Consider the following 15,026-nt stretch of genomic DNA (forward strand, 5'->3'; position numbering starts at 1 on the left):
GAAGTGGGTAGTTGGGTGAGGTTGTGGAGTCAGTCAGGTAGGACCGGGGGTTGTTGGGAGGAGGGGGGAGAGGGTTGGGTATGTGCACGTACCCAGGGGTTAGAGCAGGTTTTAATCTGTCTGACATTTCCTGGGTAACTATCCAGGCAAGTCCCACAGGACAGCCCAAGGTTTCCAACTCAGAGTCCAAGATTTTGAGGAGGATCTTGGGATGTAAGGGAATTGCTCATCGGAAGTTTGAACATTCCAGTCTTTTCCCAATGTACCTCCGCACGTCAGGATCCTGACTCGCATCTTCCGCCGTACGTCCAGTCTCCCGACGATATAGAGACTGGAAGCTTTGAGCCATTATAGCGTCATAGGGCAGAATTTTCCCATCCCGCCCATCATGGGAATCGGAGCAGGTGGGACACGGACCATAAAAAGGTCCGTTGACCTCGGGCGGGATTTTCCGGTCTTGGGGTGAGTGCAGCTGGAAAATCCTGTATCCAGTGTCAGAGAGTTTTATAGCAAGGAAAGAGGCCCTTTGGCCCATTGTGTCCATGCTGGCCGCCAAGCACCTATCTATTCTAACCTCACTTCCCAGCACTTGACCCATAGTCTCGTATGTTATGGCAATTCAAGTGATAGATCTTTTGAGTTGGGTAGTAACTTACAGTATAAGTGTTACATCATGTCTGGTTTTGTAATATCATCAATATAAACTGATGGTGTACGACGAAACTGCTGTACATTAGAGAGACAAGAAACAATCCCAAATAATTTATGATCTTGAAACAATATATTTTACGATTAATCCTTTGAAGATTCTGATGGTATTTTGGGTAAAGAAACAAAATAAAGTAATGCTTTAGCTTTGTTCGGGGAGTTTTCCCGTCCTGTCCCGCCACGGGAATCGAAGCGGGCAGTGGGGGGGGGGGCGGGGGGGGAGGGGGGGTGGTGTGGGGGGGGGGGGGGGGGTGGATCATGCAAAGGTCCATTGACCTCGAGCGGGACTTTCCGGTTTTGGGCCAAGCGCAGCTGGAAAATCCCGGCCTATGCTTTTCTTCGAGAACCTTTGAAATGATGACAGGATTTCTGAAATTCAACTCCATTAGCATTTATGATTTATGGGGGAAAATGTTCCCGTCCAGCTCGCCATGGGAATCGTAGCGGGCGGGATACAAAGTTTGGTGGTCCATTGACCTTGGTTGAGAATTTCCAATCTCGGGGTAGACACGACCGGAAAATCCCGTCCATAATGTCCAAATTGTGCTTCTTTTAAATGTGTTATTTGTCCTTCTGATATCACAATTTAGGTCGATACCAACATCCATCTTAACTTCCCTCTCGGTAAACTGACTATTTCTGAGAATCTTCTCTCTCATTCAGGTCTGACTTCCTGTCTAGTCATCCAGCAAAGAAATGTCCAGTCTCCTCAACATCAATCATCATTTCCTGCTCAAGACAGAACTTTCTCTCAGAAATAAATCTACAGGGAAAGAACCTGCTCCATTCGGAAAGACATTTCGCTCATCCTTATTAATTTATAAAGAACAAAGAACATTAGAAATAGGGACAGTTTCCCATCCTGAAAATGATTCATTTTATCTCACGAGCTCTGACCTGTGATAAGCCCGTGTGTTCTGGTTGCCATGAGAACAGGGGACCCAGGTCAAGCCTTATTGAAGGTCAGGTGTCAGTTTTAACATCTGAACGCAAAGGAAAATGTATCTGACCTTACTGCTGCTAAACTTGCAAAATCAGTGGCCCTAGAGAGAGAGCGAGAGAGAGAGATGCTGCTCTGTGTGCACAGCAGAATAGCTACAGGAATAGAAGCAGGATACTTATAAGAGCAGGGTTTTTATTCAGAAAAAAGATGGTGGAACAGGTGAAACTTTTGGAGGTCAAAGTGGACTTTGCAGCTGGGTAGTGGAGTATTCAATTATGTTCAAAAGGTTGAGTGAGGAGGACTTTGTTTGAAAGGTCACAGGATGACCTGGTAGGGATAACGGCCTGCTGAAATGCCAGGAGTGATTTGGACAACTCTGCTGAGAGCATGCACAAACACAGCATAGGTTGTGTTAACAAGTGACTAAGGGGTATCTTTTCTGTAGCTTAGTGCATTGGTTGCCTATGAAATAATGTTTAGTCGATGCTGCTTTTAGTTTGTTTGTTACAGTCATAGTCTTGAAACATGAAATCTTGTTGTCTGTCCCTTTGGCAATTCAAATCTCATGGGCGGAATTTTCCCATCCCACCCGCCACGGGAATTGTAGCCAGCAGGGGGGGCGAGGGGCATGCAAAGGTCTGTTGACCTTGGGCAGGATATTCTGGTCTTGGGGTGAGCGTGACCGGAAAATCCCGCCTCTTGTTAAAAGTTATCACTCTCTACTGGGTGATAGTTGAACTGTGTATGCAGTTCAAAAGGGATATTCTTCCGAGGTTGAAGTTAAGGCACATTGATGAGGTACAATAAAGGAAACTTTACCTCCATTTGCCCCATACATTACTTGAATGAGTAGAAAATGGAAAATGCTCTGCCTGCATTGGTACCTCTCGATGGGCTGAATACAAAACATAAGGATCGAGCACAGCATTGTGGTGAAGAGCTCCATACAGTTAAACACCAATCACTAGAGGGTGCTCACATCTTATTAAATGGTGATGTGTGGCAGAAGAAGGCTTTAAGGTTGCTTATTTCCACTTACACAGTGATATTCCATACAGATTTGCAGAGACCAGCCACCCCACTGGGGAGGGTGTGAAGGTGAATAATTAGGCTAAGAGTTGAGAATAGACAAATTGGTTGCTAATAGCAACAGGTAGTACCTAACATGGCCTGCTGGAACTTTTTCACCAGTAAGATGTTGAAATTCAAAACAGTACCGGGGGGAGTTTTCCCGTCCCGTCCTGTCCCGCCACGAGAATCAAAGTGCGGGCGGTGGGGGGGGCGGTGTGGAGGGGGTGGGGCGGGTGTGGGGGGGGACCATGCAAAGGTCCATTGGCCTCGAGCGGGACTTTCCGGTTTTGGGCTGAGCGCAGCTGGAAAATCCCGGCCTATGCTTTTCTTCAAGAATGATGACAGGATTTCTGAAATTCTCTTAGACACTGTGGGGGCGGCACGGTAGCACAGTGGTTAGCACTGCTGCTTTACAGCTCCAGGGACCTGGGTTCAATTCCCGGCTTGGGTCACTGTCTGTGTGGAGTTTGCACATTCTCCTCGTGTCTGCATGGGTTTCCTCCGGGTGCTCCGGTTTCCTCCCACAGTCCAAAGATGTGCGGGTTAGGTTGATTGGCCATGTTAAAAATTGCCCTTAGTGTCCTGCGATGCGTAGGTTAGAGGGATTAGTGGGTAAATATGTAGGGATATGGGGGTAGGGCCTGGGTGGGATTGTGGTTGGTGCAGACCCGATGGGCTGAATGGCCTCTTTCTGTACTGTAGGGTTTCTATGATTATTGAAAAGATGATGATGGAGAGTCGGTTTTGAATCCTGCTGACCATTCAGTTTGCTTTAAGCAATATTTTTTGCCTTGCTTTGACTGATTAAACCAACATTGCTGCTGATAATGAGACTTTTGGAGAATTGGTGAACAAAGCACAAAGATATTAAATAACTACTAAAGTGGCACCAGAAAATTCATATCTTAAGTCTTGAAGAAAGAAGTCATTTTGTAAAACAACATTCTTCTCTCAATCATTTCTTAAATATTACATGCTCTAAAGCTCTGCCCATGCCACTGAGCCACTGCTGTAGCATCAACGTCCGCAAATCTCTCGGTTACATCACGGTGGCACAGTGGTTAGCACTGCTGCCTCACAGCGCCAGCGACCCGGGTTCGATTCCCAGTTTGGGTCACTGTCTGTGTGGAGTCTGCGCATTCTCCCCGTGTCTGCGTGGGTTTCCTCCGGGTGCTCTGGTTTCCTCCCACAGTCCAAAAATGTGAGGGTTAGGTGAAATGGCCATACTAAATTGCCCCTTAGTGTCAGGGGGACTAGCTGGGGTAAATGCCTGGGGTTATGGGGATAGGGCCTGGGTGGGATTGTGGTTGATGCAGACTCAGTGGACTGAATGGCCTCCTTCTGCACTGTAGGATTCTATGACTACTCTCGAATAAAAGGTGGCAACAAATGCTGGAGTGTGGTTTTGTTGGAGCAAGTAGGCCTCCATATCTCACCCAATGACCATTCTACATACATGAGCTTAGACAATGGGAGGCTAACCCCTCAAAATGGGCACGGGGATTCCCATGTGTGATCGACCTGTACCCACTGACGGAAATGGGAAGAGTACAGCTGGGTTGCATTTCTTACAGGGGGTTAAAAACAGAAAGTGCTACAAAAACTCAGCAGATCTGGCAGCATCTGTGAAAAGAGAAACAGAATTAGCCTCCTCGCGTCATGTTCCGATGCACCCGTCGCTCAATTTCACACTCAGCCACTAGCTCAGACATTGACAGTGCATGTATCCGAGAGGATGGGGTACAAGCACATGGTGAGATATGGGGCACGGATATGTTGCAAGCCAGGCATGGAGGCAAGGATAGCACAGGCGCCAACTTGTCCAAGAACAAAGTGGCACACGGGTTCCACTGTGGAGGACTCTGAGGAACGCTTCAATGCAGCAGCCTACTGAGAATCTCTGATGGGTTTTATTTATTTATTCATGGACGCCATTGACTGGCCAGCATTTATTGTCCATCCATAGTTGCCCTTGTTCAGAGGGCAGTTGAGAGTCAACCACATTGCTGTGGCTCTGGAGTCACATGTACAATCATAGAATCCCTGCGGTGCAGAAGGAGGCCATTTGGCCCATCGAGTCTGTACTGCCTACAATCCCACCCAGACCCATGCAGGCCAGACCAGGGAAGGACAGCAGATTTCCTTCTCTAAAGGACATTAGTGAACCAGATGGTTTTTCCAACAATTGACAATGGTTTCATGGTCATCAGTAGATTCCTAATTCCAGATTTTTAAAAATTGAATTCAAATTCCACCATCTGCCATGGAGGGATTTGAACCCGGGTCCCCAGAACATTAGCTGAGTTTCTGGATGCATAGTCTGGTGATAATACCACTAAGCCAGTGCTTCCCCCAGGGGTGGGGACAATGGAATGCGTGGCGCATTGCGAAGCCTCCCAGAAGGCCTGTGGTCAATGTCAAAGAGCACAAAGCTTTCGAGCAGTAACTTGGCACATCGTTTTACACTGAGCCTGGGGCCCATCCTTTCCAGTGTGTAGGTGCTGACTAGCGCCCATCACACACTTGTGGACTCGACCACAGTGCAGCGTCTGATGTGCGACATCCCAACTTCCATTGTAGCACAAACAGCCGACTCACAATCCCCGAATGCTGCACTGAGGTCATGTCAGGTCAGCCTGCTGTCATGGAAGCTCAGGCTGCTGTCATCATGGCTGTGGATTACAGTGTTCAAGGGAGCTTGCAGGGTCTCACAGCAGTGCTGCAATCTGTCCGCCGATGGATGAGTAAGATTACTGAGAGTCCGCTGGGGTTAATGGCAGTGACTCTGGAGCAGAATGCTGCTAGCCTGGCTCAGGGTGACAGCATTCGGCCTCCCGCTGTGTCACTCTGCCAGTGCCCTTGCCGTTGACTGTCAGCCAGGCTCACACGCTGCTGCTGCCAATGCCAAGATGGTGCAGCCTGCAGCCATCTCCTCTCGGCCCAGAGCTGTTTGAGTTCATTCCTCAAGGCCGTCCGCCATGTCCTCCTGAAAGAGCCAGCCGCCTTCCACCTACCACAGCAGCCCCTTGGGCAGCATTCGGACAGGTGGGAAACTGGCAATGAGGGAATGTACAAGTGCAATTAGGTTCGCTTTGTATTCAATATGACTTCGTTTCTAACTTTGGTTTGACTTATTTATTTTCTGGTGGCTTTGATTTTTTGCATTGTGACCGAGCAGGTGCTGTGATGGTCAGTGACAGAGTGAGGGGGAGGGGGTGGGGAGTGAGGGGTGGGGGTGGGGAGTGAGGGGAGGGGTGGGGAGTGAGGGGGTGGGGAGTGAGGGGAGGGGTGGGTAGTGAGGGGGAGGGGGTGGGGAGTGAAGGGAGGGGGTGGGGAGAGAGGGGGAGGGGTGGGGAGTGAGGGGAGGGGGTGGGAGTGAGGGGTAGGGGGTGGGGAGTGAGGGGGAGGGGGTGGGGAGTGAGGGGGAGAGGGTGGGGAGTGAGGGGAGGAGGTGGGGAGTGAGGGGGGGTGTGGGGAGTGAGGGGGAGGGGGTGGGGAGTGAGGGGGTGGGGAGTGAGGGGGAGGGGTGGGGAGTGAGGGGGAGGGGGTGGGGAGTGAGGGGAGGAGGTGGGGAGTGAGGGGAGGAGGTGGGGAGTGAGGGGAGGGGGTGGGGAGTGAGGGGGAGGGGTGGGGAGTGAGGGGGAGGGGTGGGGAGAGAGAGGGAGGGGATGGGGAGTGAGGGGGAGGGGTGGGGAGTGAGGGGAGGGGTGGGGAGTGAGGGGGTGGGGAGTGAGGGGGAGGGGGTGGGGAGTGAGGGGAGGGGTGGGGAGTGAGGGGGAGGGGTGGGGAGAGAGGGGGAGGGGAGTGAGGGGAGGGGTGGGGAGTGAGGGGGAGGGGTGGGGAGAAAGGGGAGGGGGTGGGGACAGAGGGGGAGAGTGTGGGGAGTGAGTGGAGGGGTGAGGAGTGAGGGAGAGGTGGGGAGTGAGGGGGAGGGGTGGGGAGAGAGGGGGAGGGGGTGGGGAGTGAGGGAGGTGTGGGGGAGTGAGCGGTAGGGGTGGGAGTGAGGGAGAGGGGTGGGGACAGAGGGGGAGAGTGTGGGGAGTGGGGAGGGGTGGGGAGTGAGGGAGGGGTGGGGAGTGAGGGAGGGATGGGGAGTGAGGGGAGGGGAGGGGTGGGAGTGAGGGAGGGTGGGGAGTGAGGGGGATGGGTGGGGAGTGGGGGGAAGGGTAGGAGTGAGGGGGAGGGGGGTAGGGGGGAAGGGGGGTGGGGGAGGGGGGGAGGAGGGGGGTGGGGAGTGAGGGGGAGGGGTGGGAGTAGGGGAGGGGTGGAGTGAGGGGTGGGGGTGGGAGTTGGGGGGGGGAATGAGGAAATGATGGGTGTGCAAGGGCAGGGGCAGCTTTTGGGGTTGAAGTTACTGGAATTGAATCTGAGTTAGTTCTTCCAGGACAGCCCGTCCAGTCTACTCGAGCCTTCCATCTTCTCCCTTATCCCCTTTACAATGCCCCGGAACTGCTCACCCTGTAGCTGGTGGCAATGGCTGTCCCTCCAGGGGAGTGACAGCAATGGGAATGCCATAAGAAGTCCGGATCCCAATCCCATCCAGTACTGCAGGGCTCCTCCAGAGCTGTCCAGGCAGTGGAAACATCGTTTCAGCGACCTGCCCTGTTAGATTGTGTGTGGCAGGATGGTTTTTGCATGCTGCCTATGAGTGGATGGGTCGTACACTAGAGTCTTCAATGAATGGTCCTCACCAGCCAATCGCCATTGGTTACCATGGTGACCATAATGTTTCTGGCACAGCAAACTGCCACAGTTTGAAGGCTGCTGCCAGGGTACAGCGTGTAGGCCCACATGATTCATTGCCTATCGATGACATTGAGGGGGCATAAACCCTCCAGTTGTGGGAAAGGGCAGCATCTGCAGAGTGATGCAGTCAGTGGCACTGTGTACCATCAGAAAACCCACAATCCTCCCAAAGCCTCATGCTCACTCCCAACCTGCAGCAGTAGATAGAAAACTGCAACGTGTTGACTATGGCGGGTGGCACAGTGGTTAGCACTGCTGCCTCACAGCGCCAGGGACCTGGGCTCAATTCCGATGACTGTCTATGTGGAGTTTGTACATTCTCCCCATGTCTGCGTGGGTTTCCTTCGTGTGCTCCGGTTTCCTCCCACAGTCTAAAGATGTGCGGGTTAGGTTGATTGGCCATGCTAAATTGTCCCTTACTGTCAGGGTGATTAGGAGGATAAATATGTGGGGCTGTGGAGATAGGACCTGGGTGGGATTGTTGTGGGTGCAGGCTCGATGGGCCAAATGGCCTCCTTCTGCACTGTTGATTCTATGGCCAGAATTTTACCGCTACACCCGTCCCAAAATCGGGGAGGGAGAGGCTCGCACCGTTGACTTCGGACGGGATCTTGCGAGCTTCAGGTAGGTGAGGCGGTAAAATTCTGGTATATGTCTCCAACTCCAGCCTAGAACCGTTCATATGCAGAAAAGGTCATTGCCTCCATCACTTTCATAGCCAATGCCAATGCAATCCTTGCCCTTCTTCAACTGTGCCAGCAGGTGGCAGATTTCTGACAGGGTGTCTTTATTGAAGTACCAACATCTTATACATTATTCCTTGCTGAGATTCAGCTGGAGTCATTTTTCTCTGAACATCCTGGATAGAGATGGCCTCCTGCTGAGAACTCTTTCCCCACTCCTCCTCCTCCCTCTTCTAGCAGCTTGTCCTGCTTTGCATGCCCTCTGCTCATTCTCCTAGTAATGCAACATTCCGAGGGGTATACCTACCACTGCATTCCTGCTTGGGAGAGACAGTTGGCGCAGAAACTTTGAAGTCAAGAAAAAGTCCTTCACCACCTGCCACACCATTCCCTATAGACCTTTGCAATTTCAAATAACTATGGAAAACATCTAACACTTGTAGAAATAAAGCAACAGGCAGAAGAAATCAACCAGCAAACTAACCTTAGGTAGTGGATAATCCCTTTAAATAGCACCCAGTGGGGATTGGGAGTGGGGTGGGGGGATGGGTCCACCCTGCTCCTTAATGCATGCTCAGGTGTGAGAGGTTAAGCAGGTCATTGGCTGGATCACTGAGACCAGTGTTGCAAACTGATTGACCCTGCCAACGTTGCACCATTCCTTCGCCAGATATTCACTGCGTGAGCAGTACTGGCCAAACCAAGATGGCGACCGGTGCAATTCATGGCAGAAGTGTGTGTGCGTAGCAGATGTGAATTTGGCTCAAGTGGGGTGGGGGTGGAGGGGGCTAGAGGGAGGGTCATTTTAGTCAAGCCCCATCCCATCAACATTTAACACCCAAACAAATGTATTTCTAGCAGAACTCACTGGCTTGTACCCCCTCTCTAGCAAACCTCGCTTTGTGCAGCACTTTTGGCATTTTGGCTGAGATTAGCTAACTGACTACAGATAAGAGTTCAATTCTCAAATCTTGCTGCTGTGCCCAAGGAGCAATGTTTTGATCTTAAATAACTTCACATACGCAAGCTATTTATAAATCTGTGCATGCAACTACAGATATCAAACAGGAATACAAGTGTATCAAATCAGGGACCACTGCTTCCTTTTCACATCTCTTCCGCCCATTTCCTTCAGACTAACTTCTCTCCCTATTGAACGTGGGTTTCTCTGAACCCCAGCAATTACAACATTTGACCTTCTATATACCATGGACCAAGGGAAAGTGAAGCTGAGTGAAAGGATTGTGTGCACATACTGTTTGGAGCTTTCTAATTAACAAGCAGATTTGTGGACTTGATCTTGTTGTCTATCATGCTATTATTTAAATATTCAGCTTTAATGCATTTTGATCTAAAGCAGTATAATGGCATGTTTAGGATGCTGGACCAGCAACACTGCAGAAATCGTACCACAAGATGTTTTGCTTCTATAAGATAGTTTATGAATGCACAATAGTATAGTCAGTGAAAGCAACAAATCTACCACAATGATTTAGCTCCATGGATCTCTGGGCTGCACGGTGGCACAGTGGTTAGCCCTGCTGCCTCAACAACGCCAGGGACCCGCGTTCAATTTTGGCCTTGGGTAACTGTGCGGACTTTGCACGTTCTCCCCATGTCTGCGTGAGTTTCCTCTAGGTGCTCTGGTTTTCTCCCACAGTCCAAAGATGCCACGATAAATGGCCCCTTAATGTCAGGGGGGATTAGTCAGGTAAATACGGGGATTAGTCAGGTAAATATGTGGGGATAGGGCTTGGGTGGGATTGTTATCGGTGCAGACTCGATGGGCCAAATGGCCTCTTTCTGCACCGTAGGGATTCTGTGGTTGGAATACTTTTGTATCTGAGGTTTCATTTTCTTTGAAATCCAACTTTCTCCTTTTCTTGAAGGGGATGACCCTTTGCTGGGGTGCGGCACCCATGGGTACCAAGTAACCTCGCAGGAGTCACTAAAAGTCATTCATTCCCCCCTCCTCCCGCATGATTTTTACCTTCTAAACCAAAGTGCACAGGGACCAATTGTCACAATCCGGCCACTGGCACCCCAGCTCATATCAGCCTGAGACAGCACAAACTGGAGACGGAACCTGCGACTCCTTCAGTATGGAACAGCTGAGTAAACTCACTGAACTGGGAGATGTAACTGAAGTTTTTTAGCACTAGGACCCTGGGACCTGCAATTCCTTCGGCTTCTGCAATGGGACAAACTGCTACCTGTCATGGGGAAAGGAAGGATCAACACGACATCTCCGGGCAAAAAATAACTCTCTTAACATATCCGTTTTGACTTTACAACACCAGCTTCAAAGAACAATAACACTTTAGGTTCTCTTTTTAAATGCCAGGTCAGATGAGTGAAATATTTTTAAACTGTAAGTTATTTTTGGATGCTTCTAATCCAGTTGTTCTCACCTCCTTCTGAATCAGATGGGATAAATACGGAGGATATTTGAGTCATAGGGCGGGATTTTATGGCCTCGCTCATCCCGAAAACATAAAACCTCGCCCGAGGTCAACAGACCTTCCCATTGCCTGCCCCTCGCCCGCGGTGGGCGTGGCAATAGAATTCCGGCCATAGAGTCATAGAGATATACAGCACGGAAACAGGCCCTTCGGCCCAACTCGTCCGTGCCGGCCAGGTTTCCTAAACTGAACTAGTTCCATTTGCCTGCGTTTGGCCCACATCCCTCTAACCCTTCCCCATCCATCTACCTACCAAATGTCTTTTAAATGTTGTAATTGCGCCCCAGGCATCACCCTCTGTGTGAAAAGGTTGCCCCTCAGGTCCCTTTTAAATCTTTCCCCTCTCACCTTAAACCTTTGCCTTCAAGACTTGGACTCCTCGACCCTGGGGAAAAGACCTTGGCTATTCATCTTATTTATGCTCCTCATGATTTTATAAACCTCTATAAGGTAACCCCTCATCCTCCTATGTTCCAGGGAAAAGAGTCCCAGTCTTATCCAGCCTCTCCTTATAATTCAAATCTCCCAGTCTCGTAACATCCTTGTAAACCTTTTTGCACCTTTCAGCCTGGATGGTGTTGGCTAGCACGAGGGGACATAGCGTTAAATTGAGGGGTGAGAGGTATAGGACAGATGTTAGAGGTAGGTTCTTTACTCAGAGAGTAGTAAGGGCGTGGAATGCCCTGCCTGCAGCAGTAGTGGACTCGTCAACATTAAGAGCATTCAAATGGTTATTGGATAAACATATGGATGATATTGGAATAGTGTAGATTAGAGGGGCTTTAGATTGGTTCCACTGGTCGGCGCAACATCGAGGGCCGAAGGGCCTGTACTGCGCTGTAATGTTCTATGTTCTATTTGTATCTGTAATCTCTTGTAACAAGAATTGGGAAAAGCCAGCTGAAGTGTGATCACCCAGCCCAGATGTGAAATGTCACCTCTGGCAGAGTAACAGATGTGCTGCATTGCTGGAAACTATCAATTTAGCAAAACTAACAGTCGATTAACATATGTACGTGTTGAGCAAATCATGATGTTGGGGGTTCCACTTTCAGCAGATGATGCAGGGTTACCGCTGCACTAGCACAGTTTGTTGATTCAAATCTTAAAACAAAATCAAACATTTTTGAATGCTTTGGTGCCTACCATGGCAAAACCGACATCTGCTTTCTTCAGCGCCGGCCCATCATTGGTTCCATCACCGGTTACTGCGACAACTTGTCTCCGCTCTCCGTGCAGGCTGTCAATTATACCTGTAAGAAACAAAGCCATCCCACTGGAGCTCATTAGGAAGAACAGAATGAGCTTCCTACCCTTGCCATTAACAGGCCAACTCTCTCTGCCCTTCCTCGCGCCAACTACATACAGTAAGAGGTCTCACAACACCAGGTTAAAGTCCAACAGATTTATTTGGAATCATGAGCTTTCGCAGCGCTGCTCCTTCATCAGGTGAGTGGGGAAGTAGGTTCACAAATACAGCATATATAGGCAAAGACAATCGCCAGGCAGGTGTGTTCCCTTCCCTCCGGGGAACACTTCAGCAGTCAAGAGCATTCAGCGTCCTATCTTCAGGTAAGCGTTCTCTAAGGCAGCCTTCAAGGCACACGACAACGCAGAATCAGCAAGCAGAAACTGATAGCCAAGTTCTGCACACATGAGGACGGCCTCAACCAAGGTCTTGGGTTCATGTCACGCTACATGTAACCCCCACTATTTGGCCTGGTCTTGCAAAATCCTACTAACTGTCCTGTCTTGAGACAATTCATACCTCTTTAACCTGTGATTATCCCTCTCTCCACTTGTACTGTCTGTACCTGTAAAGACTTGATTACCTGTAAAGACTCGTATTCCAACCATTCTTCACATTCCAATCTGTAATTATCTTGTAATTGTGTCTTTGCCTCTATATGCTGTGTTTGTGAACCTACGTCTCCACTCACCTGATGAAGGAGCAGCGCTCCAAAAGCTCGTGATTCCAAATAAACCTGTTGGACTTTAACCTGGTGTTGTGAGACTCCTTTACTGTGCCCACCCCAGTCCAAAGTTGGCATCTCCACATCATGCCAACTACATACGGCAGCAACTTGTGCCAGAAGTAAGAATTCCACAGAAGATAGTGTCAGTTTTTATTGATCATCCATGGCCCCCTGCACCTTGGAGCAACTCCAGTGATCCTTTTAAACAAAACACAACCAGAGTAACGATCAAAAAAAAGTATAAGTTCGGAGGGGATAAATCTAATTAAAAATTAAATTTGGTCTCCAATCCCATTGGCAAAATAACCCCCGGACTAATCACTGTCCACAACGGCATGCAACCAGCAAAGAAAAGGTAAATAATTTGACCCTCAACAGAATAATTGCACGGTTACTGAGGAAGAACTTGAATAATATAATGGTTAAGGATTTCATTGTAAACATTATTATACGTCCCTTGCAGATTACTTCAAAAATCATTGTAATCTTCAGAGCACGTTTCAAACCAATAAATGTTAAATATACAAAAGCCTCATGGGGAAAATCAGATGGATTACGTTCAATCTGATTACACTTAATGGCCTCCGTTCAGTTCCAAGTTTCCACTGGAAACTTGCATTGTATTTTTTCAAATTTCAAACCTTTCGTGGCTAAGTACGAGCTAAATTATCAACATTTAGACCTTTAAAATGATTTTCCAAGCACTTGTTCCATCATTTGGTATACTGCACATTACCCCGATTGAGAAGCTTTGCCTAATCCCAAACGACGGTTTGCTTTTGTATTTATTTTCTGGTCATTGTGAAGGACAAATACAAGAATTCTCAAGTGGCACGGGGGGTTAAGAGGTTGGGAAAGATAAATGAGGAGGTTAGCAACTGACTTTTCAACTGCTTCACTATTTGCATCATACAGTTGAAATATATATAAACGGCAAAGAAGTAATACAATGCAAGTTCCTATCTCTCAATGTTTTTGTATCTATTTATATATTTAAAATAGCGAGTGGATCATTGTATTTTATCTCAAGGTTATCTGGCCGCCCAGTTGGAAAATCCATATTCACTTAGTCTGCATTCAGGTGATAGATCACTGACACAGGAATGTTAAGGAAGGTGGCTTAGCACAGGAGGTGGCACGGTGACACAATGGTTAGCACTGTTGCCTCAGGGACCTGGGTCATTGTGCGGAGTCTGCACGTTCTCCCCTGTGTCTGTGTGGGTTTCCTCCGGGTGCTCCGGTTTCCTCCTATGGTCTGAAAGACGTGCTGGTTAGGTGCATTGGCCGTGCTAAATTCTCCCTCAGTGTACCCGAATAGGCGCCGGAGTGTGGCGACTGGGGGATTTTCACAGTAACTTCATTGCAGTGTTAATGTAAGCCTACTTGTGACACTAATAAATAAACTAAACAGGATCTCTGCAGAATGAAATGTGACTACCAGCTGGAATTTAGATTTTGATGTATTGACTCTGATTTTTAAGATTCTGCTCATATTTTTATAAGAATATAAGAATATTTTTAGCTTGCAGTTCACTGTAGTGTGCAGAATTCTAATTCACATGCAGAATCTTAACCATTCCTGACCAATGCTTTCATTGCTCTCTTTTCAATTCTACCTTTAAGGTGCCAGTAAATTGTCCCTCATGACCAGAAAGCAAATTCCCGCCACAAATTCCAGCAGCACAAATGCCGAGAATCTTCCAGAAGTGTTTTAATCCACCAGATAGTGAAGTGGTGTTTGGTAGTTCCCGTGGGCAATCAAGAAAAGGGTGAAGCGTTGTCACTCCTTCTCTTCAGTCCCAAGTTATTATCCTCGACCAATGTCCCCTCCCTTCAAAAGTTCATATCTGGGTGTGGTGCCTGTCTATCAATTACCCAGCCCACCACCCTCACTGTCCCCTCCCAGTTAAGCAACGAACTAAGCCTGTGGAACGCAAACCGCAAACCTCTCCTCTCACCCACACATAGCTTGAGCCTTGGGGAAGCGAAGCCACTAACTAACTCTCCAATCCTCCAAACCAAGCATACAATTTAATCCCGGGGAAACATACACTCAAAATTTACTGACTCCAGCCTTCCACACTTAGCCATCTGCACTGTTCCTTTGGTTTACTTTAGTTTATTTATTAGTGTCACAGGTATACATGGCAAAGATGTTACTGTGAAAATCTCCTAGTCGCTACACTTTGCCGCCTGTTCGGGTACACTGAGGGAGAATTTAGCGTGGCCAATGCACCTAACCAGCACGTCTTTCAGACTGTGGGAAGGAACTGGAGCACCCGGAGGAAACCTACACAGACACGGGGAGAACATGCAAACTCCGCATAATGACCCAAGCTGGGAATAGAACCTGGGTCCCTGGCCTGTGAGGCAGCAGTGCTAACCACTGTGCCACCGTGCCACCCTGCTCATCCATTTTCAACTGATCTTATCCCTA

General features: G+C 48.8%; 1 protein-coding gene across 2 annotated transcripts in view; it reads right to left on the reverse strand.

Moving 5' to 3' along the window:
* Window positions 1–15,026, reverse strand: part of atp2b2 (ATPase plasma membrane Ca2+ transporting 2) — a 396,677-nt gene that overhangs the window by 59,339 nt on the left and 322,312 nt on the right. For both annotated transcript variants that reach the window (XM_078209746.1, XM_078209745.1), the window contains exon 16: window positions 11,760–11,866. In XM_078209746.1, coding sequence (XP_078065872.1) covers window positions 11,760–11,866 — 107 coding nt within the window. The remainder of the gene's footprint in view (window positions 1–11,759; window positions 11,867–15,026) is intronic.

The sequence above is a fragment of the Mustelus asterias genome, chromosome 3, assembly GCF_964213995.1.
Source record: "Mustelus asterias chromosome 3, sMusAst1.hap1.1, whole genome shotgun sequence".
Classification (NCBI taxonomy): Eukaryota; Metazoa; Chordata; class Chondrichthyes; order Carcharhiniformes; family Triakidae; genus Mustelus; species Mustelus asterias.